The sequence below is a fragment of the Plenodomus lingam genome, assembly GCF_022343315.1.
Source record: "Plenodomus lingam strain CAN1 chromosome Unknown contig_9, whole genome shotgun sequence".
Classification (NCBI taxonomy): domain Eukaryota; kingdom Fungi; phylum Ascomycota; class Dothideomycetes; order Pleosporales; family Leptosphaeriaceae; genus Plenodomus; species Plenodomus lingam.
The window spans coordinates 922,707-948,478 of record NW_027093973.1 but is presented as its reverse complement, the minus strand read 5'-3'; the positions used below and the strand labels follow the sequence as shown (position 1 = coordinate 948,478).

Sequence of the window (25,772 nt, the reverse complement as noted above, 5' to 3'; positions counted from 1 at the left end):
CGCAGCGGCGTTGCGGGCGAATACTTTTGATCTCACCATGTCTGAAGACGGCCAGAGTATATATACAGAGCAGTGGACTTGGATCTTTGCTAAATCATTCAACAACAGCGCACTCATCTACCCGGACCTGATCTTGGACTTCGACTTTGACTTCAGCACATTCTTCGTATTTTTCCAAGAACGACCTTGCCTTCAGTAAACACAAATTCTACTACCAAAATGCCTACTCTATCCCTCCGCGAAGTCTTGGGCAAACCCAATTCAACTGCATCTGTCAAGGATTCGGTTCTCATCATCATCGACGCACAAGACGAATACATCTACGGCCCATTACCAGCTGTCGACTACAAAGAAGTCAACGTTGCCATCGCTAGTCTGCTCGAGAAGTACCGAAAGCAGAATGGACATGTGATTCATATCGTACACAACAGTGGCACAGACGAGTCCCCGATTTTCAAACCCAACGGCAAATTGATCAAGGAAATGGATGGTATCGAGGCTATCAATGGGGAGACTGTCATAGAGAAGAAGCACGCCGGATCATTCGCGGAGACAAACCTCCAGGAAGTTTTGAAGAAGATTGGGTTGAACAAGCTGGTCTTGACAGGGTACATGGCACATGGCTGTGTATCTAGCACAGCTCGCGAGGCAGCCACATTGGGCTATGATGTTCTTGTTGCGCAGGATGGTGTTGGCCAGCGTGACATGAAGGAAATCCCTGCTGCGCAAATCAAGAAGGGCGCTCTAGGAGCACTGGACGACATGTTTGGCACTCTCGTCACAAGTGCTGACATCAACTAAAGCATGTGTAATTAGCAAATCAAAAGCATTTCTAGTACCGGTAAATCAACATTCATGCAAAAGGAAGTCCACGCAACAAGCATGCGCAAATGCCTCAGAGACACAGCGGATAAAAAGCGCATACCAAAGTGAAATGTGCATAACTATCTCTCATCTGATCCACGCAGTTATCTCTGACTAAAAGCTGCCTCTGACGATCTTTCTCATGTTAAAATCACCGCTCCTTCAACTGACCATGCAGCTTGGCGAGGCATGGTCTTATGCGTGAGCATCCAAAGAATGACCGGCCGGCCGTACACTAGGCTTATTCCTCTGAGTTGTTCAACAGCGCACTTCGGAGACAACCATTGGACGTACAAGTTCGGGTGATGCGTAGCCCCATTCTTTCGTATTATGTAATGTGTCCTTCGCGCTGCCCAGTGGATTGATCCACAAAACGATGCCTTTAAAGTATGGGATACATACTGCGCGATCGACCCAGTCGAGCGGAGCTCTCGTTTGGCTGTTGAGAACTAGATTTCGGTGTTGCAGGCCCTGCCCGGTCAAATAGTCATTTGTTGAATTTGGCTGAAGAGTCCGGAGAACCTCCGATTACAACTGCCTTGTGGTGTTGATATGTAGCGCGCGTAACGCAATCACTCTTCGCGGTCGCTTTGAACTTGATGATTACTCAACTCGGCCGAATCGATTGCTGCAAGCTCAGTTTTGGTTGAATCATCTCGCGCTGGTGGTCGCGCTGGTGCTCAACGTATGGTACGTTAGCCTTCTTGGGTACGCGCCGCAGACAGCCATCTTCGGTACCGGCATATGGCCATGGACAGGTCTAAGTCGATTCGAGCTAGAGCTCAACCGGATCAATCTAGGCCAAATTGCAAGCTGTCCACATTCGTGACATTAAACATTACTAGTATGTAGGTAACGTTTAGGCACAATGAAGCTCTAATGGCTTGACTCGAATGCCCGAAAGGGACTAGCGTGACTGGCCGTCAGCGGACCAAAACCTGCTGCGGTAGTTATCATAGCCAACGTGGCCGACCGATGGCGCAACCCCATCTGGTCCAAAGCGGTTCAATGTTGCATGTCCCCACGCCCATGTCAATGAATACTTTCACCACCGCACCGAAGCGTCGCCGGGAGGGAGCGTGTGATGAATGCGCTCAGAGAAAGCGAAAAGTAAGACTGACAGCGTATCACGTGTTCTGCCAATCTCGTAATGGCCCACTGACGGCAGTGTTTCTTCGCCCCTTTAGTGCGATCAGCAAAAGCCCAAATGCTCCGAATGTCTGAAACATAATCGGCATTGCGCTCTACAAACCTTCAAAACCTGGGACGGTCAGGGGAGCTTTGCAGGCACCAGGCATACATCGAAGGTCAAGACGCGTAAACGAAGTGGTATGCGATGGCAAAGTGACTACCCCCGGGAATCGAGCTTCTTTAACCCAGCATTCAGACAAGCGTCCACGAAATAGCCTGTCAATACAGAAACCGGTAGACTCCTCGAATAGTACAGAGACACGGCCGACAGTACAGGTCTCTGAAGAAATATCCGCAATCGCCGCAAACTCGGAAACTCCAGTGAGCCGTGTTCAAAACAGTGTAACTAAATTGCCAACATCAGCCCTGAATATCTCAGACTATGCAGATATCGAAAACACTATCGACCTTGGAATGGTCTGCACAGAGCTCAGCGAAGAATTTTCGGAGTCTACGGCGTGTGTACCACTACTCCTCGAGAAAGGGCCAGTCGAACGTCAGTTTACGAACAGTCCGCTAAACTCGACCCTTCCACTTTCCAATTACGGGCATGTATTTTTTCAATCTCCCGTGTTCGCCGATGCATATCAAGAAGGAAGTGCTTTGTGGGGCCACTTTGTAATAAACGTAACAAAATGGTTTCTTTGCTGCGGCCCAAATGATATATCCAGGGGTGCCGACTTCCAAGACCCGTACACCGTTGCACTGCCACAATTGGCCATGGAAAGCCCAACTTTACGCTTGGCGGCTCTTGCTTTGTCTGCCTCACAGTACACAGCAGGAGGTAGCAGCAGCAAGAGTATGGAACAGTTAGCCTTGTCCATGGGCTTTGAGGCGTATCAAAATATCGCTGCCAGGAAGTTTAGCTTGTCTGATGATCGGCGTCAGTCGCTCATCCTTGTTGTCGCCGCTGCTTTTCTACTCCTACTGGATCCCACGACGTACTCTAGCGTTCTGTCCATCTCGAGAGAGGCTGCTGCATTCGTCACGGCGACGAGGGACCCCTCGAGTGAGCACGATGACGTTGGGCTTTCTGCAAACCTGCAACTGTTCAGATGGGTCGACTTGTGCGCACAGTGCTCACTAATCAAATTCGTTCCGCTCTCGACGCCGTATGTTCATGGCTTATTGGAACTGGACGAGTGGGAACTAAACTTGAGCTTACCTGCCAATACCAAGAAGAGTATAATACATCCGATGTGGTCCTTCTCAAGACGCTACATAAACCCACTCATCAAGCTGGCAAGACTCATCCGGGTGAAACTCAACGAGGGCAATTTTGCACACGACCAGACAGACAATCTCCGACTGGACAACCAGATAGAAGAACTAGAACAGATTTTGCTGGACGCACGTGAAGCAGACCTGAAAGACATGGCTGAGCACACCGACCATAGTGCTGAGATTTTACACCTCAATACAGCCATCTGCTCCGCGGTCGAACTCTTATTTTACACTAGATTAAAGGACGTGGCATGGACAACACCGTTCGTCCGTTGTCAGGTCAAAATCATATACGACAACATATCACACATACCGCCTGATAAGCCGACATCATTGGGCGTGATCTTTCCTCTCTACTGCGCCGGACTTGAAGCAGTGGATATGGAGGCCCGCGACGCCATTTCAGCTCGTCTTCGGTCCCTGCCAGGTTATTGGTCCTTTAGGGAAGGTCGCATAGTAGCAAGTCTCTTACATGTTTGGGATATTAGGGATCAATACCCCGGAGACACGTGGACAGCATGGGCATGTAAAGGTTCGTTGCGTTTATCCCTACCGTTCTAGGTCACCGGGTTGCCTGCTAATTCAAGAATTCAGTTCGCCATGATATAGCGGATTGTGTCCCAGTTTGAGTTATTACCATACTCAGGTTCATGGTTAGGTTTTTCATCTGGTTGCTTGATTGCCATGTCAACATTTTGTAAATATCACATAGTTTATATCCACAATGGGTGGCTCCTCATACTGAGTAGTTGCCATAACGCGAATGTTTCTCTGCTAAAACATGGCCATAGAATATCAAGTGAAGTATGTTGCTCGTTGTTGGGAGGTCCAAGTAGGTCCACCTATATGTATCTAGCACGCAGTCGATGCAAACAACCCTCTCAAATTAAGGTATTTTTATAGGGCATGCTTTAGCTCAGCGCACAATATAGGGCACTTTGTGCAAAGAAATAGGACATCTCGTCCCTCATGAACTTTTTTTAATTTTGGAATTGTGTACAAAATATGGTCCGTTACAAGTGTGCCGTGTTTCCCTAGTGTGGTTAGCTATTGTGATTCTAATCACTTCCGCATCCTCGTGACCCATGAAGCCTTCGCGACTGCCAACATCATGGCGACGACCAAGATAGCACCCGTCATCTGGATCAACGGATTCCCAGGCTGCGGAAAGCTCACAATCGCTTCCATTATGAAGACCTTACATGGAGACATGATCCTACTGGACAATCACAAGCTGATCGACCCTGTGGGAGCGAAGTTCCAGCAAAGTCACCCAGATTACCAAAAGGAACGATATCTATATCGGCAACACATCTTCAAAGAACATGTGAGTGACACCACTACGTTATCGCAAGTTGTGGTTTTCGCCAGTAAGACTTCATTTCCTACTGCCAATAACACTTCTTTCATTGTCCAAGATTACCAGTCGAACAACGAACTAGGGCAAAAGCTTGTTACAGAATATCTGGAAGCAGCGAGACAAGCTGGGCAACCTTTCAAGCCTGTCTACATTACTTGCGACGTTGATAAGAACATAAAGCGGATTGCCGCCCTTGAACGCGTCAACACCAGCACCAAGAAGCTCACAGATCCTGAACTACTTCGGGATTTCCGATCGAGATGCGAACTCTTCCAATTTGACCGCTGTTCCGGTTTGACCCTCGACACGACCAACACAGCACCTAAAGAAGTAGCCAGAGAACTACTTCAGTTCATCAAAGGTGACAACTAGGATGTTCTTCCGGGACCCCCAACTGCATCACAGGCCAGCATGTCTGTACGGGAACGTACCAATCGAATGACATACTGGGTCTTCGACAACAGTGAGTGAACAGTGGGACATGAGAGACCAGATCAAAGAAACTTCCTGGTTCCATATATATTTTCAATTATAGTAGACGGCATGGGGCTTTTGTCCAGTAGTAGGTCCCTGTTGACTCGGAAAGACTATCTGACATGATGAGAGTGCTACCGAACTGCTCCTAGATAGGACATGATATAACTCGTACGTTGTTCTCTCCGTCAGGACATGAAATCAATCTAACAAAGCATATGAGCAGCGTTCGTCTTCTTGAGTTGGAACCGTCCGGACCGGACCGTGGCATGAGCGAGCCTGTTGCTGAGTGGGGATTCGACTAGTGCTAGGGTGTGCGCACAACGCGTGGACCGGTTGTAGCCTGATGTATGATCTTAGCAACTCATGGACTGTGAGTTACACAGAGTTTTATAAGTCTTATTGAAGACGTGTGTCTGTGTGACGTACCATCTATTGGTGCGGGCCAGTAGATGGGGTACTTTGCCGTCGCTCTTGCTTGACACCTCTATGTAGAGATCTCTAGCTTTACAATCCTCGCTTTCATCAACCCAGATTGGTGGTGGCGTTATTATGTCTGCTCGCACCAGCGTATCAGCAATAGGCTCTACCTGGCACTTCGTCCTCCATGGAGGATGTACCGAGAGCTGCCTGGATACTGGCCGCCAGAAGGAGATTCCGGTCAAACTCCGTGCAATTGGCTGGAATGTTTCCGAAGCGCTTGCGAATAGTCTCGTCTGCCAAAGAAGACGTTGTATTTGCCGTTTCCGCTCTCGAGGAATGTCCTTTGTTCAATGCCGGACACGGTGCAGCACTGACCCGAGAGGGCAGACACCAGGTATGTCAATCACAGCAATCAACAAAACTTAAAGATATTAAAAAACTTACTGAGATATTCTACTAGCTTGAGGCGGGTGTTGCCGATGGCCAGACAGGGCTATGGTGCTGTGGGGTGCGTTGAAACGACAAAGAATCCGATACGTCTCGCGAATGCGTTATTTGAACATGGACAACACACTACCGGTATGCTCGTAGGAAAAAACGCGGATAATCTGGCTCAGAAGTACGGACTCGACACTGTAACGAACAGCGCTTTTACAACCCCATTTCGCAAGGATTATTGGGAAAAAGTTATCTCTTCCGAGTATCAAGATACGGATTCGCAGATGGGCACGGTCGGTGCAGTCGTTTTGATAGTCACGGCCGCCTTGCTGCAGGTGGATCCACTGGAGGGCCCACTGGTAAGAGCAGTGGTAGGATTGGCGACACAGCGGTGCTGGGCGCTGGGCTTTACGCCGACAAAGAGCTCAGTGTTATATGGTAAGTTCGCTATATTTACCGTCGAGGGAAGAGCTAATTTCCCTCAAGCAGCGGTACTGGCGATCAGATCTTGAAGCACACAGTAACCGCCTCCGTTGCTAAGTACAACGCTTCTGGTCACAGCCTATCAGATGCAGTCCGACGAGCTCTGGAAGAGGTTTCGGGCAACGTGTAGTCCTGTGCTGTAGCTGCAGTTGACGCACAAGGCAGCATCGCTATTGAGTCTACGGCTCGACATTTCCCAACCCTCTCAGGCTCATCCACCACTTCCCCAGATTTCGGCTCCATTCAACGACGATGCATATCCTTGGTTTCCAAACAATCTATCGAGATGATCTCGTCTCGATAGGACTCTCTCGATATCCCACAACATCTGGACATACCATTGCCACTTTCGAGCAGCAGCACAACTTGTTCAATCTTGCTGAAGATGACTTTGTTCGTTTGTTCACTGTGCTGTCTCGCACAGCAGGTGCTCTCCGGAAGTACTACAAGGTTAAACGCTGCGCTCTTGTTACTGAAGGCGACAGGTCTCTGTCTCTACTTCCCTTGCATGGCTTGAACCAGGACTGGGAACCAGTCACTAGTGACATGAAAGAGTTTCATGACACATTTCCAGGGTACGTATCTTCGAAAGATGGGCCTCCCAAGGACCACGACAGACTAAATACTTTGTGCGATACCATCCAGGAGATCTCTCAGATACGAAAGCCATACAACAATCAGTTCCAAGGTTCACACGAGGACAAGAACCTCTTTGCTCGAATCATTTGGGGCGAGCTCCTGCAATACCGAGTGTGGGAAGATGATGATCATGTAGCATCCCTCACTCCCTTTCCAAATACTCCAGGCTTCACTGTCTTAGTGCCGCGGAAACGCTTGGTCAGCGACATCTTCGCCATCGACAAAAAACCGTTATCGGCATTGATGGTAGCTGCCCACAAGGTTGCTGCTATTCTCAAGCAAGCATTCAAGGTAGAGAGATGTGGCATGATCTTTGAAGGCTTCGAGATTGATCATGCTCATGTCAAGCTTATCCCTATTCAACAGTCGGCTTCGGAGACAGGCAACTTCACGGATGACGCGCCCAAGATGGTCATGCCCTTTACCAAAAGATACGAAGGATTCGCCAGTTCTCTGGACGGACCTCTAACTAAACACCTCGAATCTGTCTTGTACGACTCGAACACCATTCGTGAGACACTGCTTCCTTCTAAGCCTTTGAGCCCGCCCAATTCGTGGGTGGCTCCATCGCAACATCTCTCATCCGTCCTTCACGATCTATATTATAGGCAACTCTTTGCCCTGTAGAACATTCTATCCCACGACTCTATAGATTTCTTCTACAAGAAGCTTAAATACAGGTTCTGTTTTGTACCAATAACTACACATAGTCTTAGCTCGCCCATAGGACTCAGTTCAGATTTAGAACTTGTTCCTGTTTCTCTCCTCGGCCAACCACCATTCCTTGCTGACTCAATAAAATTTGCTCTTAAGTACTTCCTCTGTATTCAGGATGGGATCCCTAGCGTTAGCTACCTCAAAACCCCTTTCGCGGCGAAGATCCGGACAGGATGCATCTCAATCAGTTCTTTCACGTCAAGTGTAAGCTTCTCAGATCCTTTGCACAAGGAGTCTCCGTAGCTAAGCATTTTATCGCCAATTTAGTTATTGCTTTTATTTAAGACCGTGTGAAGACCGTCGAGCGTACGATCAGTACTATTACGCACTTAGAGAACTTTCTAACGCACTTCCGTTCTCACGGTAACACCTTGCTTCAAATTACCATTAATGATGCTCTAAAAACAATACACAGCATATGCTAGAAATCTGTTGTATCATCTGACCCCGCGAAGGGACACGGTCTTACTTAAGCTGGAGAAACGAAGCTGATTGAGCATTTCAGTGGAGCTGTTTGGCTTACTGAGATGGATACCCTTCTTTAGGCGTTCGTGGACAAGACATGCGCAAAAGCACGTTGTGCAGACCTTCTACTTGGTAACGGAGAGGTTCTCAGTCTTGATGAGCGTCACACAACCGCTCGAGAAGTGCAAGCTGCGCTCGAAAAGCATGAAGTTGACCCAGAGGGTTATGCCTGGTACACTGAAATTCGAGAGCATATATCGGTACTAACCACGGGCTGGGGCATGGGTATCGAGCGCTTTCTAGCTTGGGCATTCCGCCATGACGATATCCAGGACCTGACGATCGTGCTAAAGATGAAAGGATTCAGGTTTGCTCCTTGAGTTTGTTGTCGTTTAGGCAATCGCTTCAAACCCCAGACTGCGAACCTGTCTCGCGAGATAGCAAGGCTTCCCGTCCGCTCAGCCATACATAAGCAGTGTAGCGGCGGATTAGTATTTAGGTGGGTGAAAGTCTCTGGAATCTGCCAGCCCATGGATTATTGAGATCTAGAGAACTATCAGAAAGGTACGAGGTTCAGAATTTGTTGGAAAGATGATGACTTTGATCGAATCGGACTTTGATTTATTCGGATTATAAAGGCCCTGAAACGTGAAAACTTTCAGGTCCTGGTAGTGACTCTGGGGGGATAAAACGTAACACTGTACAGAGGTCATATAGGGCGTCTGGTGTACGTCTATATGAGCTTAAAGAAGTCCAGAATTTCCCTCACTTACACAGTGTATGGAGGCGGAGCCCCAGCCCCTGAGGCTGAAATTATTCCTCCAGAAACCCTAGAAAACGCGTCCTCCCTCGCCCTCTGCAATTCGCCTTGCTTCTCCCTCAACTCTTCATTCGCCCTTTTAACCTCGCCCTCCAACGTGCCCGCAACCTGTTCCCGGCCCCTAATAATCTCCCCACACTTATTCCCCGCCTGGTCAACAAGCGCCATACTCTGCTTGATCTGGTCATGCATCTGCATATCACTAAAGATATTATCAAACACCACATCACTCCAGATACTTCCGATATTGATCACCACCTGCCCAAGGTCAGGGATGTCAGGAGCAACTTGTTTGAGCTGGGACTGCAGCATGCGGACTTGTTGGATGGAGGACTCTGCGCGCTCGAGATAGTTGCGCTTTTGCATGCTGGTCAGCTGCCCTCCGCCAAACATGTCGTATTGTGACATGCCGTAGGCGCTGTTGAGCGAGTTGCGGGCTTCAGAGAGCTTGGACGCGGTTTGGCCCAGCAGGAAGAGGATGTGGTGTTCCCGAGAGAGCTCGTGGTTGATATTTTGGACGTGCTCGGACGCGGTGGTACATGCGTGTTCCTTTTGGTCTTCGTTGGGGAACTCTGGGGTTGGACCTGAGAATATGGAGTTGTACAGTGCGTCGAGACTGGCTTGGAGTTGTTGGTGACGTTGGGCTTCGGTTTCGAAGCGCGAATGTTGCATGTCAGCTTCGGCTTTTAAGTGAGTGAGATAGGCGAGTTCGTCTTCGGCGGACTTTTGGGCTTGGATGGCGTCGAAGTATTCTTTTTCTTCTTTGGCCGCTTTCTCACTGAAGCGCTCTTTGCGACCTGATGCCTTGTGTGCTAAACGCCGGATTGTCGAGTCTCGGTATTTTTCATGATCTTTGAGCTCCAGGGCAGTCTTTCTCTTGAGGTCGTTTACACGCTTGGTGGTTGATGCGATTTGAGAGACTAGATCAGTGATATACGCATTTTGCTGTGCTAGCTGGGAGGGTGCAGCCTCAGTCTCTGCTAGACCCTGCAATAGCTGGGCGTTCTGCGAAGCAGCTTCTTGGATCTTGTCGTATGTAGTAGCCATTTTGAATCATTGAGTGTAACAGGTTGGTAGATGGGATACTTGCAGATGAGGTATGAAATACAGAAGGTTGAGTTGGGCCCTTTTACCGGTAGGGGTACGTCAGGCCGTCTCACTACCGGTAATCCTACCATAGCTGCTCTTGGCTGACGGCATGAAAGTTACCATACCGGTAGGCATACACTTGATGAACCTTAGCCATGGCTGCTCGCCTGATCTACATACTCCAACGAACCGCAATGTTGCTCTATTGTTCGATGTACTCATTGCGTTTTAGCCGCGTGCTGTGGTACGCCTTAGCTACCCAGTAGCTGTGGCGCTTCGTGGCTGAGCTACCTAGGTACCTAAGGTAGGTACCGGTAAGGGTACCATACTCAGGTACAACGCCTTAGATCGAGTCCGGAACCGTCCTCTTGCCACTAGACTCTTTGCCCATCTTGAGACATGCTTGATCTGTCGACAAGGGAATCTCAAATTGTCATGCACAGTGGATGTGTCACAAAGAACAGGTTTTGGTCTCTAAATAGCCCGAGGACGGGAATGTCCAGCCGCTCTAGCTTCCGAAGGCAAGGCGTGCCTAATTCGGTGACACCAACCACCCCCACCGTGATGCACGACGTAGAGACGGGATAGTAACTACAACTTTAGCGCAGCGCTGTGTAGCAACGCCTCAGACAACACCCAAAGACGAAAACTTCCTCTCCAATTCCATCATACTTCCTCCCCTCTCTTGGCCATCAGCGAACGACAATGGCTGCCGAAAAGCTGGGAACCTATGCCCACAAGCCCCGCGTCTTCATCTTGTCAGATATCTCCAATGAGGTTGATGATGCGCAGTCACTGGTCCGCTACCTTCTTTACGCCAACCAATTCGAGACCAAGGGCCTTGTAGCATGCACGAGCGCATCAATGAAGAATGAAGTCCATCCAGAAGTCATGGAGAAGATCATCGATGCCTACGCAAATGCGGTCGACAATCTCAACAAGCATACTCACCCAGACCATCTGTACCCATCTGCAGATCATCTACGGAGCTTGATCAGATCAGGCGCCGAGGTATGTTCAACCCACACCGTCGACTCGCCTGTAGACCTCCACCAGGACCCAAGTCAAGTCACATGACCAACAGCTTCTAATATGAATTGGACTTCTAGAGCTACGGCATGACCGCCGTCGGAACCGACATTACTCTCTCCCCTGGAGCCCAACTCCTCTACTCTTGCATCACAACCCCGTCTACCCAACCCCTCTGGATTCTCTGCTGGGGCGGAACGAACACGCTTGCTTCTGCCCTCCTCAAAATTGACGATGACTTCGACCCGGACGACTCCAAACGTCTGCTCTCCCGGCTCCGCGTGTATTCCATCAGCGATAAAGACGATACTGGTGCTTGGATACGCAACTCCTTTCCCGATATTTTCTACATTGCCAGCATCCACGGGTGGAACCAATACGGTCTGGCTGCCTGGACCGGCATCTCTGGGGAAAAACACTACGGCTTCGATGTTGGGGGCCCTGATGGGTCGAAATGGGAAAAGGATTGGTTAAAAGAGAACATCCAAGTCGGTCCGCTGGGAACCATGTATCCAGATCCCATGCATGTCGCAGAAGGAGACACACCAAGTCTCCTCCACCTAATCCAAAACGGCCTCAGTATACCCGATCACCCAGAATATGGGTCCTGGGGCGGCAGGTATGTACGTACTGATCTTAGCACCGAGGGTCTAAACAGCAGTCATTACTCCGATGCCGCAGATCGCGTGATAGTGCAAGGAAGAACATACACATCCAACCACGCGACCATCTGGCGCTGGCGCGATGCCTTCCAGAACGACTTTGCGGCGCGTATGAGATGGACTACGGAGGCGGAGTTTGCAAACGCAAACCACCATCCGGTTATCACTGTCAATGATCTTTGCGGTCTTGCGCCCGTGAGGATCGAGGCTGAGGCCGGGAGCACAATCACACTGGATACAAAGGGGACGTATCATCCCAATGGCAGTGCAATGACATTCAAATGGTGGCATTATCGAGAGCCGAGTGCTACACAGTGGTCAGTCGAGGCCGAGGTTGCGGAGGTGGGTATTACGGCTGTGGATAAGGGTTGCGAGGGGAAAAAGGTGCAAGTTAAGCTGCCGCCGGCTGAGCATTGTGCAGTCGAGTTGCAGAGTAAGAAGCCGGTTGCTCAGGGGCAGTTGTTGCATCTTATACTTGAGGTGACAGGGGAAGGAGAGCTCAATCTCACGAGCTATAGAAGGGTGCTGATACAGGTTACGAACAAGGATTTGAGGGGTGGGGGGATGGTAAAGGGGGAGTGTGAAGTAGTGATGAAAGACGGCTGAGCGTGATTTTGGATACAGTTCGCGTCATTGAACTATGGAAAATTAGGGTAGAAAACTATTGCTATCTTCTTTTTCCAGTTTATGCTGTTTTTGGCATTGGGGGGACATCTTCCTGGTGTAGATGTAGTGACTATGACACCTGACTTTATTGAACATAGCCGTCACAGTTTTGTGTTTGTTTCTGCTTTCCGAGTTAGCTAACATGTGCCTGACTTGCACAATAGAGATGATTCCTGACAAAGACATGGAAATGTTGACCAATCTCGCAGTGCTTGTATCGAGTCAGGCACAGGTTGCGTGTAGATCAAGTTGTCGTCTGTCTGCATATCGATACAAATAGCAGTGTGATTCGACTTCTTGTTACCAGCGCTGCCACATGCATGGGCAACATATAGACTCGGCCATGTTCTTGAGGGATATACTTCCCACACAACAAAGTCCCATAGCCTTCTACTAGACGGGTGCGGGGTTGACTAGACTAATTTAGGGCGAGTGAAGGTACCCTGAGCTGGACCCAACACACACCCCAGAGACCCCAAAAAAAAAGAACGGCGTCATCCCACTCTGTCAGCAACCGCGCAACAGCAGAGGGACGCATGGTACGGTAGCGAGGTGCAGTAGCCAGCTCGGCTTTGCACACCATGCCTCCTCCAACCCGCGACTATCATCACTGTCTCATTCTGGGACTCGACAGCTCGTCGTACGCCAACTGAGCTCGCCCATCTCTTGTTCCACCACCATGGACCCTCTTCTCGCCGAAGCAGCCGCAGCCACGTCCAAAACTCCCACCCCGCCCAACTCGCCCCCACCAGTCCAACCAGGCCGCCTATTTGCGATTGGCGACATCCACCTCTCCTTCAAGGGCAACCGCGAGGCTCTTGAGAAGCTCCTTCCACACCCAAACGATGACCTGATCTTGTGTGGCGACGTGGGCGAAAGTGTCGAGCACTGCCAATTGGCTTTCACAAAGGCAAAAGAATGCTTCCGACGCGTCTTCTGGGTCCCGGGCAACCACGAGCTCTACACGCTGCCGTCACAGAAAGAGCATGGAGCACGAGGCGAGGCCAAGTACATGGAGTGCGTTAGCGTCGCACGGCAACTGGGCGTCATCACACCAGAAGATGAATACACGCTATGGGAGGGCGAAGGAGGGCCATGCTTGATTGCGCCCATCTTCACGCTGTATGACTACAGCTTCCGCCCAGATCATGTCAAGCTGGAAGATGCGCTCGCATGGGCTCGCGAGCAGGACATTGAGGCAACGGACGAGCACCTGCTGCATCCGGATCCGTATGCCTCGCGCATCGAGTGGTGCCATGCGCTCGTCGACAAGACGGAAGAAAAGCTCGCTGCAGCCGTGGCAGGGCATCCAGGCGTCGAGGTGGTCATCATAGGCCATTGGCCGCTGCGCCAGGATCTCGTCCTGCTGCCCAACGTGCCACGCTTCTCCCTGTGGTGCGGGACCAAGAGGACAGAAGACTGGCACAAGAGGTTCAACGCAAAAGTGGTTGTGAGTGGGCATTTGCACATTAGGCGCACCGACTGGGTGGAGAAGACGCGATTTGAAGAGGTGAGCTTTGGCTACCCGCGCCAATGGAAGGACTGTCAAGATCGCGGGCTGGACATGAACGACCTGCTACGAGAAATCCTTCCTGGACCGGAGACGCCGCCTGCTGACCAACATGGCACTATTTTCAGACGATATGGATGATGGACTGCTACCGTATGTGCTACAGGACGACGAGGGTGGAGGGTTATATCCGTTGTATTATCCGATAGTGCCTGACTCGAGCCACGGCGAGCCATCTACCTACACTACGCTATCTATCACTTGATGCGCCTCGGGTATATTGAGCGCCCAGTTACCTAGCCACGTTTGTTTCATCCATTGCGTTTTGCACAGTCCTCGCGACATGGCAAGAAGAAGGAGAAGACGAAGAAGAAGACGACGACGACGAGATGGACGAAGATGGACTGCACTCTCGAGCCTACTGCACTCTGCACTTCACTTGTCTTTGCTTGGCTCTACTCACACCCGCACCTTCCCTAGAGTAAGTACCAGGAAAGCACAACCCACCCCGCACCTGCCCAATCCGTCCCCCGCCCCCTGAACCCCACGAACCAATCGTTCCCCAACTCATCGTCACGCCCTTTTTTTTTCCCCATTCGCTGCATCGTGATCCTCTCAATTCCTGTGTGAGATCGACGTCTTCTCTTGCCAACCTCTGGTCATTACCGTACTCCGTCGCTCCAGCGGGAATCCTTTGTTCCCGTTCAATCGTTGCCCATGCCATGGCAAAACATGGCTTCGGCAGCCATCCGCTGTCCACCCAGTCGACCCTCTACCGCCAGGCCCATGGGCCACGGTTGCAAGCGTATAGGTGGACACCAATGACGGAAGCCATCGCTGTTTCGTAGCCTGTGCGCTATCGCTGTCCACTCTCCATAGATCCACTGTTAGCTGGTGCCTAGTGTGTTCGGTCCAGGGCGAATGGGCGGGCTCGACGAAGCAGCTCCACCCCATGTCTGACCCTATACAGGGCTTTATTTTACCCCCGCAAGGATACAAATTAAGAAATTCAAGCGTCGCTGTCCTGGCCCGGAATCGAACATGATGCCGAGGATATTTCTGAGCACCTGAGCACTTGCATTAGCCTTGACGATGGCTGTGAAAGACAGACAGGAATGTGTTCCGAACCCAAGAGTCTACGTACATACTACATAAACAGCTCGCTCCTTGGTCCAAGGCCACCATCAGAAGCATCAACCGCTTTCTTTCTCTCCCTCCCTCCCTCCAACTCTTCATCCTCATCAGTCAAAAGCCGGATCCTTCGTCAAGATGCTTCTCAGCCTGCCAACCCAACTCCTGGCCCTGGCCGCCTGCGTCCTCGCATCGCCTCATGCCCTCACGAAGCGTGCAGTTATCGGTCACGATAAAGTAGTCGGCTTCCGTGAAACTGTGCCCTCTGGCGTCAAGGGCGAACTATATCTCAAGTACAAGCCGTCTCTCAAGGTCTTTGGTGGCTGTGTCCCTTTCCCCGTCGTTGATTCTGCAGGCAATACTGGGTAATTCCTCTCATCCCAGCTTCACAAAGCCAAAATTTCTAATATAAACCCCATAGTGGAGGACTCAACCCAAGTGGCCGTCCCAGTGACGGCTGCAACGCCTCCCCCGGCCAAGTGTACGCACGCTCCGCCATGCACAACGGCGCCTTTGCCATCATGTACTCTTGGTACATGCCCAAGGACTCTCCGGGCCCTGGGCTTGGCCATCGCCACGACTGGGAAAACGTCGTCGTCTGGCTTTCTGGCGAGTCGGCCACCGCCACCATCCGCGGCGTCGCCATCAGCGCGCACGGCAACTACCAAAAGGAAACGCGACCGCAGCTATCCGGCACCAGACCCAAGGTCGGCTACATCAGCTATTTCCCGGCTAACCACCAGTTGATTAGCACGGACGAACAGGGCGGTGACCAGCCGCTGATTGCGTGGGAGAGCATGACGCCCGCGGCCCAGGCGGCGATTGAGAACACGGATTTCAAAAGTGCGATTCCAAGTTTCCGGGACAGCAACTTTGACCGATACCTTAACGAGGCGTTTATATAAAGGGCGGGGGACTGGATCCTGAATTCTTTGATGCATGGATTGACACCATGGGATCAACAGCAGGCCTGGGCAGGGGCGGCTGGCTGGACCTAGCCGGAATCGGATTGTGTTGGCAGTGATACCATTGCATGTAGTACGAGAGTAGATAGATGTCACAATTTCCAATTCGTATCTTGAACTATTCGCTTGCTTATCAATCAAGCCATGATGATGAAACGTGTGGATTGGCTAGGTGTGCTTTATGTTTTTGTTTTACACTCTCCACCTCCTCCACACCTTTCCCCGCGTGTCTGCAAATCAAACGGCGGCAACAGGCAATCTATCTCAAACACACGTAGCGTGGAGAGTTGGGGCCGCGATATGTTTCCGCTTTTGGGCGGGGGAGGGGCGGGGCGGAATTGGCGGATTGTGTATTCGTGTTGTATTCGTGTTGTATTCGGGTATAGGGATTGCAAAGGTGGTTGTGTAGGTGTGCAGTCCGGTAGCTAGCCATGTCTATCATCTGCACCGTACCTATACCATGGTACCCATCTGTGCCGTGCATTCCCGCATCCATACACAGTACACCCTCGCACCCCCCCACACACCTTTGTGGGGGGGGGGGGGGCGGGGGTTGGTGGGGATATAAATAGATGGGGGGGGGTGGAGGGTCAAGTTGGGTGCTGGGGGTGCTGGTTACGGGTACGGGTACGGGTACGATGGGCAAAAAGACGAGCTTGCTGGACCGAGAGTTGGAGTGTGTGGTTGTGGTTGTGGAGATGATACATGCTGTGTACAATGTACATGCTGTGTACATGCGTGTGTACGTACCATTTACCGGTAGGCACCCTGTGCGATTACGGAAAGCGAGCGAAGATACCGTACCCGTACCCGTATCCTGCATCCCCGGGGTAAGTATGACGAATACGAGGCAAAAGTAACTACCATATCTTACACTTGCAGAGTTAAGTTGAGCTGCATCCGTTGACATCCGTAATTCAACTACTTTGGGAAATATTTGGGTGCGTGCGGATGGTGGTGGATGGGGTGGGATTACGTGTTTTTCTATTTGAGTGTCGCGGGTTTGGGGATTGGTTAGTAATTACCGGTACCGGTATCGCTACGGTACCTAGGTAGCAGCGGAAGGTGAGGAAGGTTTGGGTGCGCACTACCCAACACACCCAAGCGCGTGAGTAGTAATCGCACTGTGTACAATTGGCAAAAGCATCTAGTTTCGCACCGTCATGCACGCTCTTCTATGGCCTCAAGTACATATGCGGTACAGTTGCTCAAATGGGATTTGACAGAACCTTGTGCTTGGTAGGTAAGACGTCTGGACTCTGAACTACCATACCCATCTAGATCTGGATCTGTCTCCAGTGTTTGCCTAGGGTAAGCTAGGGTTTGGTATTCACAGAGGCAACGCCATTGCCCCTTTCGTTATCAAAATAGTTGACAGCAATTAGCGACGTAGCAACGTGAATGGCACGATGGTCGTAAGCTTAGTAATCTGCAAGCTGCGGAGTAAGATCAAGGTAGCGACGAAGGAGAATATAGGAACAACATATTCAAACGTTTATACTAGGAAGAGGGAAGGCAATCTAGCACGACGGTCCATGGCATTGTCTCCCAGGCCTGTGAAGTTCTAGAGATAGGTACCGGTACCGGTACCGAAAAGGCAAGCAAAGTCATGAACAAGCCAACGACAAGGTACACAGATATCAACATGGGTACTGCAGGTATAGTAATTTACGCCACGCGACCACAGCAACAGGGCAAAACGGTAGCCGACTGACTCGCCTTCAGAAACCTGGTACGTGCTAGGTAGATGGCAGATTTACCCGTTACCATACTCCCTGGTCCTTGTGTGGGATATATCATATAGCTGTTCTCATTTGATGTTTATAGTAGCATGTTGTTTTGCACTTGGATCCTACTGTATGCGCACTATATCCTGCAGAGAATGCTACTGTATTTCAGTAGACCTTCATAGCAGTAATAGTAGAGTTGTTAAGCGAAGTTACCGTAGCGGACGCAGCGTAGGGTAATCGCCTGCCCAAGCATACCGGTACATGTATCCAAACCAATCCAACTAGATCCATTCCCAACCGTGCCATTCATCAACTATCTAACAGTACACACAGCAACCAGAATCCAACAACATCACCAACAACATCAAAAAAACCACAATATATCTGCAGCTACTAACCCCCCCGTACGTTTGTGGGGCAAACATGCCTCATCCATGTCAACAACTGCATGCTATACCTTCCATGCATCTTCCTTTCCCAGCCCTCGCCGTCCTAAACAAGGGCGAGCTTGGGGCTAGAGTACCGATACCGGTATGGTACCCCTACGGCGGATGTTTCAAGTTTCAAAACAGGCTTTGCATGAACTTGCAATCCCCCGTGTTTCAGGCACCCTAGCACACACACAAATATACAAATAGACAAATAGACAAATAGACAAATAGACAAATAGACAAATAGACAAATAGACAAATAGACAAATGTACAAATATCACTACAGTACAAAACTGGTTTACAGTAGCCATATTTAACTAAAGTAGACCAAGAAGTGGTTTAGGTAGAAGAGGTAAACCTAAATAGGGTTTATTATACCATGTATTCTACAAAAGTAAACTACTTTTATTTCTACTTCTATTAATCTACTAGTATTAGTAATAACTAGTTTCCTACTAACTATTTAAGTATTTTACCCCTCCTTTCTTTAATCTTCTTCACCACCTCTATCACCACCTCTACCACCACCTCTATCACCACCTCTACCACCTCCACCACCTCTACTACCTCCACCACCTCTACCACTACCTCTACTACCACCTCTACCACTACCTCTATTATCACCACCTCTATCACCACCTCTATTATCACCACCTCCTATTAGTAAAAATATTATGACTTATTATTATGTCATATATGCGTATAGCGTAAAGCTAATCTTTTCTACCCCTTTTAGTCTTAGTTAGGTATTATAGCGTATAATAGATATAAAACTACTTTTTATACTTAATTTAAACTACCTATAATAAAAGTAAACTACCACTTTAAACCTATTTACGGGTATACACAAGGTCAGTTTACACCTATATAGTAAACCCCTAGCGTACTATTCTACAGTAAACAATTTTTTACCGTAGTGTATACAAATATATAAATTACAAATACATAATGCGTATGACGTCGCGCTCGGGAAGAGCAATGCCGAGCCCAGGTGGAGTTTCTGGTGCAGGAGAGGTGATCTGGAGGGTGGGGAGAGGGGGCGGGAAATGGTGGGTATGATTGAATTATGGGGGGTTGGAGGGGCTCGTTTTTGTACGACTTCATGTTGGATGTGGTTTGCACGCTGGCTTCTGCCTTGTAGTGGGTGTCTTGCTAATGTATGGTGCGATGAAGTGCGGTGTTAGAACGGCTGCATGGTGAGGAGCTGGGCATAGCTTTTGAAAGCGTTGCATGTGAGAAATATGTTGACAGAAGGTGGTTAGGCTAGAGATGGTAATGCAGTGTTTGTAGTGGATAATTCATCTTGAATTGCACCATGTCCTACAGCTTCGAGGTGTATATCTGAGAGGTTTCTATGTACAATACTTCAGAGCTAGAACTTGGCGATTCACAGCTATGTGTTCAGTACAGCTGTTCTGTAGCATTGGAATGTCCTTATCCCAATCTTCGATGGCTAGATTGACTGGACGATCCCTGCATACTAACAGGAACAATCTGAATGACGAAAACCTGCATATACAGCAGATGAATTGAAACTTAAAACTGTGCCAAAGCGCTATTAGGACTCCGGTGTTGTGTTGTGGCCAGTAGATATTCAGACTCTAGAGATCTGGATTTCACCACTTTGGAAAACGTGCTGTCAGGCGTGTATCTTCTCCCACCGTACCAAACAACCAAAATGGTAACAATGACCTATTCTTGATAGAATATCGAATAAGTAGAAAAGCCCACATGCATATACGTGCTTGACGATCTTGTCACCCTGCAGGACCTCCTTCGTGCACAACAGAAGACCACTTCCTATTGTATGTTCACCACATGAAAGAACGTGCCCATGTCTCCCTAGAAATACTATAGATTAAAGAAATAGGATATTTACGATGCTTAAGGGACCTAGCATTCACAGCCAGCTTTGGTTATTTTGGTAAAATCCTTAGGCATGTCAATGTATTGATAAGGCCATTTCTCACTGTTGTGACCCTCCTGAAGCTCCATTGAGACAAGTATATGAGCTATCTTGCTTGCTCATAATCCATCTTCATGGATTTCCATGGATTAGACATATCTTCTTGAGGTTGATTTGGCGCAGTGGGGGTAGAATTCATGCCTCCAATAGCCAACAGCATTATGAGGACTCGAGGAGTAAAGATGATGTAATCAATCAACTCTCCATCGCGTCCTAATCGTTTAAAGAACCGGTCGTGATAAGGAGGAATAAAGTCATGTACACGAGACTCCATTTTTGGAGCTGCCATCTGCACGCACATTTGACATTGATCACTGGTTAGTTGACCACACAAGGGCTATGCAACAGGCCTTAATTACTCTTTCAGGCATACTTTTATTCAAATTCACTCATTTTAACTCTTAAATCATGGCCACATCTGTTAAAATGAGCATTCAAAGAGTCCAGAAAACGTCGGCACGCAATTATCTTCGGGGATAAATTACTCAGTTCACTTTGAATCAGTGAGGTGAGGAAGTTCTTGTCATCAAGATACAAAATTCTCAAGGGACACAAATTCTACACGGTAAAATAACGTAGCAACTGACAATGTTGCAGATCAGAGCTACTCTCATCAGAGCATCAACGCAAAAATAGACATTATCACACGATTAAGGGAGTGTGAGGCTCAAAGTGGTGGTGTGAGTGATGTTTCCTCTCGTAAAGAGTCGTGCAAGATACAACGGCGACTGAAGATCTTGAGACGTTTAACATCACTACGGTACAAAACCGGTTTACAGTAGCCATATTTATCTGAAGTAGACCACGAAGTAGTTTAAGTACAAGAAGTAAACCTAAATAGGGTTTACTATACTATATATTCTACAAAGGTAAACTACTTTTTAGTTTATATATTATTAGTATTATATATATTAACTTTAGCGTCTATTTAAACATAGTTTATATAATATACCTAATTACAGGTTATATAGTAGATAGATATATAGCACCTAGGGGGAAAATTTAGTATAGATAGAGGGCACGTAGTAGGTATAATTTAGTAGGGTTACTATACAGGAAGTAGTACTAGTAGATACCTAGGCGGTATAGGCGTGTAGCATACCACTGCCTAGGTATGCTGTAATAATAACTAAGAGACTAGGTAGTATACCTAGTATATAAAATTATAATCTAAAATATCCTATAATAATAGGTTAGTAAGTTCTATAAAGGCGCCTATTGCGACAACACTCTTATATTATAGTGTAGTAGTATTACTAAAGATTATACTCCACGTTATAAATATTCTAGGGTAAGTTAGTTGCTTACACTATATATATTATAGGTTTCTTTAGTAGTATATTAGTTTAAAGTTAGGTATGTGTATATATTATTATATATACTATATTATATATAGTAGTAAAGAGGTAGTATAATATAGTAAGCTTATATAGTATAGGATATATAGTAATATTATATTATATTATTTGTATATACTAATATTATATATATATATTATTTAACTTATATAGTTAGGACCCTCTTATATTATAATTATCTATAAACCTAGACGCTATTATTACTATTACTATTATTTAGCTCTCCTATACTACTACTATCTATATAAGGGGTATCTATAATAGATGCTCTAGTTTGTATTAGAGACTGCTGTAATTTTAGGCCTTGCACTCTAGAAGTATTTCTCTTATTACTATTACCTTTAGCCTTAGCTTTAGTTATATAGTTGCGCCTAGCCTTTATATTCCTAACGCGTGTATTCTTACAAGTCTATATTAGTAGAGTAGAATCTAAAGTCTCTATTAGAGAGTCTATAATAGTATAAGGTTAGCGTTGTTGTGTATCTAGTAGTATATTATAGTTATCTTCTATAGGTATGTTTTTACAAGTGTCTAGAGTAGAATTATTTAGTTAGGCTAGTATACTATATAAATAGGTTTGCTTTTATAGTCTTATATCTAGCTATACTAGTACTTATTATAATCTAATACTACTAGCTAGGGGCACACTAACTATTAGGTTAGGATACTAACCCCTAAAAACGCTACTATTACTATCCTAGGTACCCTAGTCTTTAAAGCTAGTAATACTACTAGTATATTTAGTTTAGGGTAGACGTTGTCTTTATATATATTTAATAGGACAGGGTAATACTAGCTTACTTATAGCCTATAATAAGTCTTAGTTTAAATATTAGGGAGCGTTACTATAGAATCCTAACTAGGCTACTACGTAGTTGCAGTATATACCTAAACTACTATAAATAAAGTTAGATATTAGCTACTAGTATCTATATAGACCTCTGCATATAATAGACCTCCCTAGGCTAGGGCCTTATAGGACAGTAAACGTTTAAGTAATTAGGGTAGCAATACTATTACCTAGCATAGCACAATTATATATAATAGCTCCTTTATAATAGTAAGATTAGTGTATTTAAAGAGGTAGATAATATACTTGTATTTTAGTTTAGAGTATTAGTTCTTATTCCTATATATCTAGGTCTACTATATAAGCTATTTTAATACCTATACTCTATTAAAATATCTAAAAAATAGATACTTAGTAAGGATAGTGTCCTATATATTAGTCTACTTAGAGTTAGAAATATAGCTAAATAGTTAGTCTTAGATTATATTAAAGTATATATCTATAGCCTTGCAGATACACTTATTAAGGTTGTTAATACCCTTCTTACTAACTATAAATGTGTAGATCTATAGGGCAAACACTTTAGGCGTATATATTGCTACCCACACTATAATTAGATTATTGCTTACTAATTTTAGCTACAGGCAGACACTATACAGTTCTAGTATTTTGTGTAAATAGGATCTTAAATCCTAAATTAACTATAGGATAGTGTTAGGAACAAAGGCAGCGTTTATAGTAGATAAGGTTATAAGTAAAGCTAATATATTATAAATATATTATTATAGATAGAAAGGGTATATTATTATATACAACTTATGCACTTATTATGTTATAACGCGTACTAGTGTTGTTACTATTGCTTATAACATATTATCTTTAGCTATATCTTTATACTAATATACTTCTATAATATAGTTATTAAATAATAAGTTATTATACTATAGTTATGCTATATTAGTGTAATAGAAGTGTAGAGAGGGTGTGCTAACGTGTTGCATTACGTACGTGTGCAAGGGGTTAAGAATTAATTTAGAGTATACTAGATTATTATTATATAGATTTATATATATTACTATAATTATAGTATTATTACTTATTATAACTAACGCTAACAAGTTATATTAGCTTACGTAGATTTATGCTATATCCTTTTATTTACCTACTCCTCTATATACTAGAGTACAACAGTCGTATTAATAGAGTAAGATATAAATATCTAGGAATACACTCTTGCTAACCTATATTAGCTACACGTAGTTTACGTTTACTAAAATATAGTTGTTATATAACCTAGATTAGTATACAAGTTATGTTAACAATAAGGCAGAATTGCCTGCCTATTGTTCCATGCCAAGTCAGGCCCGATAAAGGCCCAACTCACTAATGTATATAGAGAATAGCTCGCCTATAGTTAGGATAGATATGTTCTTCTTGTCCTTTCGTACAAGACCTATAGGTGTAGGAATCTTATCCTTTTCTATACAGACGCGCACTCCTATATACCTTTAAGTTATATAGGATACCTTTTAGATGCCCTACCTACCTAAGTTGTTATATTATAAGAAGAACATTATCCTAGCTAGTAATAGTATTTAAGAATATCGCATTTGTTGTTATTTTAAGCTACTAATTTAGTTCTAGTAGCTACCTAACCCTGCAACTCTATAGTTAGAATAGCTATTAGAACTTCTAACAACTAAAGCCTATAGGCTTAGACTTCTAGACCTATAGGTAGTGCTAGATTACCTTTAGAAAAATCGCGTTAGATTACGTTAAGGTAGAGACCTAGAGACTACTAAAAGCCTAGAGGAATTAGAGGCAAAGCTAATATCCTCCTATAACTAAACCCCCCCTAAAGAAAAGATTTATTATTCTTATTAACTACAAAATATTAGATAAAGGCAAAGGAAGGGTATCTAGTTTAGCTGCTTTTAAAAGCCTATTTACTAATAGAAAGAAATTAGATAAGGAAGACTTAATTAACAACGCCCTCCTTAAAGGACCTGCTTCCTATCTATCTCTTAAGGTACCTTGTGCTCCTAGGAAATCTTAAAGCAACACCTCCCTTAAAGATAAATATATATTAACCCTATCTAAAAAGGAGAGGTTAGAGGAATAAGTTAAGCAACTTACTAATTAGTTATACAACACCTCCCTCTATAAGAAGATATAGGGTACTACCTAACCTAGCTAGTCTTTAGCTTCTATATTAAACCCTATAGTATATACTATAAAAGCTAAGAGATAATCTAAAAAGACGCTAAATATCTCTATACTTAGTAATAGTGCTAACCCTACTTTTAGATAATAGCAAGCATCTATTTAGGATAGGCTAGAGATTAACGCTAATTACTACCCCTCTTCTAGAGCTTAGATAGCGTTAGTCTAGGGACACTACTTAGGACTAGTAAGAGAATACTTAGAGCTACGTTACCTATCTAATTCCCTAAGTCTTTAATTCTAAAAAGCTAAGGAAATAATTACCCTCTTTTAAACTTACTTTATTACTAGAAATAAGATAGCTAAGAATTAGACTATATTTAACCGCCTGTATATAACTAATATAGAGACATTCCCTGCTTTTAAGTTATAATTCTAGAGTCTTGCTATTAGAGGAGAAGTACCCTAATTAGAGTAGTATTACTACCTCTAGATAAAGATTACACCTTCCTTAAGGATACTAAACCTTACTTTCTAATAGAATTAGCATAATAATTTTAAGACTATAGTAGATTATCTTACTACTTTTAATATAGAACGCCACCTATACCCTACCTTGTCTACTCCTACCTAGACTACTCTATTATCTAGAAAAGGACTAACCCCCTTCTAATACTCTAGAAACTAGTCCTATTTAGACGCTAATTAGAAACCCTATAATAGACCTTTAATAGCTAAACCTTATATGCCCTACTTGTAATAATAAGGTACTACCCCTTAAAATAATTAACCCCTATCTACTACTCTAGCCACTCCTAGCGCTACTATAACAGGAACCCTAGTAACTTGCTATAATTGTAGAAAGCCTACGCACTTCTCTAGTAACTACCCTAAACCCCCTAGGATTTAGGCTATAGATATAGAATAGGTTACTAAGAATTCTAAGGAAGAAGATACTGCTAAATTAACTAATTTAGATAGCTATTAGATAGGAAACAATAACGCCTAGGAGGATTCTCCTTCCTAGGCCTAACTTAATATAACCTGTTAAACCTTTCCTTAACTAAATTATTTTTTAGTTCCTATTTACTTGCACGTATAACCCTATGCCTTAATAGATCTAGTGTTTACCTAAACGCTTTAGTAGATACTAGGGCCTAAGGTTACTTATTTCTTAATTTAA

General features: G+C 45.8%; 9 protein-coding genes across 9 annotated transcripts; 8 read left to right on the top strand and 1 right to left on the bottom strand.

The window, feature by feature from the left end:
• Positions 1 to 219: 219 nt before the first annotated feature.
• On the top strand, positions 220 to 801 carry IAQ61_010845 (uncharacterized protein; the record flags this gene model as incomplete). The annotated part of the gene is made up of 1 exon (XM_003834817.2): positions 220 to 801. One exon carries the CDS (start codon positions 220 to 222, stop codon positions 799 to 801), a length of 582 nt encoding a protein of 193 aa, XP_003834865.1.
• A 1,098-nt stretch (positions 802 to 1,899) lies between these two features.
• IAQ61_010844 (uncharacterized protein) lies at positions 1,900 to 3,908 on the top strand (the record flags this gene model as incomplete). The annotated part of the gene is made up of 4 exons (XM_066098956.1): positions 1,900 to 1,974; positions 2,052 to 2,193; positions 2,252 to 3,811; positions 3,874 to 3,908. The coding sequence occupies 4 exons, from the start codon at positions 1,900 to 1,902 to the stop codon at positions 3,906 to 3,908; spliced, it is 1,812 nt and encodes a 603-aa protein (XP_065951114.1).
• Positions 3,909 to 4,390: 482 nt separating this feature from the next.
• IAQ61_010843 (uncharacterized protein) lies at positions 4,391 to 5,011 on the top strand (the record flags this gene model as incomplete). Its single annotated transcript, XM_066098955.1, has 1 exon — positions 4,391 to 5,011. One exon carries the CDS (start codon positions 4,391 to 4,393, stop codon positions 5,009 to 5,011), a length of 621 nt encoding a protein of 206 aa, XP_065951113.1.
• Positions 5,012 to 6,015: 1,004 nt separating this feature from the next.
• On the top strand, positions 6,016 to 6,486 carry IAQ61_010842 (uncharacterized protein; the record flags this gene model as incomplete). Its single annotated transcript, XM_066098954.1, has 1 exon — positions 6,016 to 6,486. One exon carries the CDS (start codon positions 6,016 to 6,018, stop codon positions 6,484 to 6,486), a length of 471 nt encoding a protein of 156 aa, XP_065951112.1.
• Positions 6,487 to 6,709: 223 nt separating this feature from the next.
• Positions 6,710 to 7,723, top strand: IAQ61_010841 (uncharacterized protein; the record flags this gene model as incomplete). Its single annotated transcript, XM_003834815.2, has 1 exon — positions 6,710 to 7,723. The coding sequence occupies one exon, from the start codon at positions 6,710 to 6,712 to the stop codon at positions 7,721 to 7,723; it is 1,014 nt and encodes a 337-aa protein (XP_003834863.2).
• Positions 7,724 to 9,047: 1,324 nt separating this feature from the next.
• IAQ61_010840 (uncharacterized protein) lies at positions 9,048 to 10,145 on the bottom strand (the record flags this gene model as incomplete). Its single annotated transcript, XM_003834813.2, has 1 exon — positions 9,048 to 10,145. One exon carries the CDS (start codon positions 10,143 to 10,145, stop codon positions 9,048 to 9,050), a length of 1,098 nt encoding a protein of 365 aa, XP_003834861.2.
• A 747-nt stretch (positions 10,146 to 10,892) lies between these two features.
• IAQ61_010839 (uncharacterized protein) lies at positions 10,893 to 12,484 on the top strand (the record flags this gene model as incomplete). Its single annotated transcript, XM_003834812.2, has 2 exons — positions 10,893 to 11,198; positions 11,297 to 12,484. The coding sequence occupies 2 exons, from the start codon at positions 10,893 to 10,895 to the stop codon at positions 12,482 to 12,484; spliced, it is 1,494 nt and encodes a 497-aa protein (XP_003834860.2).
• Positions 12,485 to 13,223: 739 nt separating this feature from the next.
• On the top strand, positions 13,224 to 14,195 carry IAQ61_010838 (uncharacterized protein; the record flags this gene model as incomplete). The annotated part of the gene is made up of 1 exon (XM_003834811.1): positions 13,224 to 14,195. One exon carries the CDS (start codon positions 13,224 to 13,226, stop codon positions 14,193 to 14,195), a length of 972 nt encoding a protein of 323 aa, XP_003834859.1.
• Positions 14,196 to 14,571: 376 nt separating this feature from the next.
• IAQ61_010837 (uncharacterized protein) lies at positions 14,572 to 16,254 on the top strand. Its single transcript, XM_003834810.2, has 2 exons — positions 14,572 to 15,550; positions 15,607 to 16,254. Exons 1-2 carry the CDS (start codon positions 15,324 to 15,326, stop codon positions 16,088 to 16,090), a joined length of 711 nt encoding a protein of 236 aa, XP_003834858.1. The 5' UTR covers positions 14,572 to 15,323; the 3' UTR covers positions 16,091 to 16,254.
• Positions 16,255 to 25,772: the final 9,518 nt, after the last annotated feature.

Excerpts from the sequence above, each read along its gene's own strand:
- IAQ61_010837 (XM_003834810.2), top strand. The coding sequence starts at position 15,324 with ATGCTTCTCAGCCTGCCAACCCAACTCCTGGCCCTGGCCGCCTGCGTC. Across the intron at positions 15,551-15,606 it reads GATTCTGCAGGCAATACTGG|TGGAGGACTCAACCCAAGTG; the intron begins GTAATTCCTCTC and ends TAAACCCCATAG.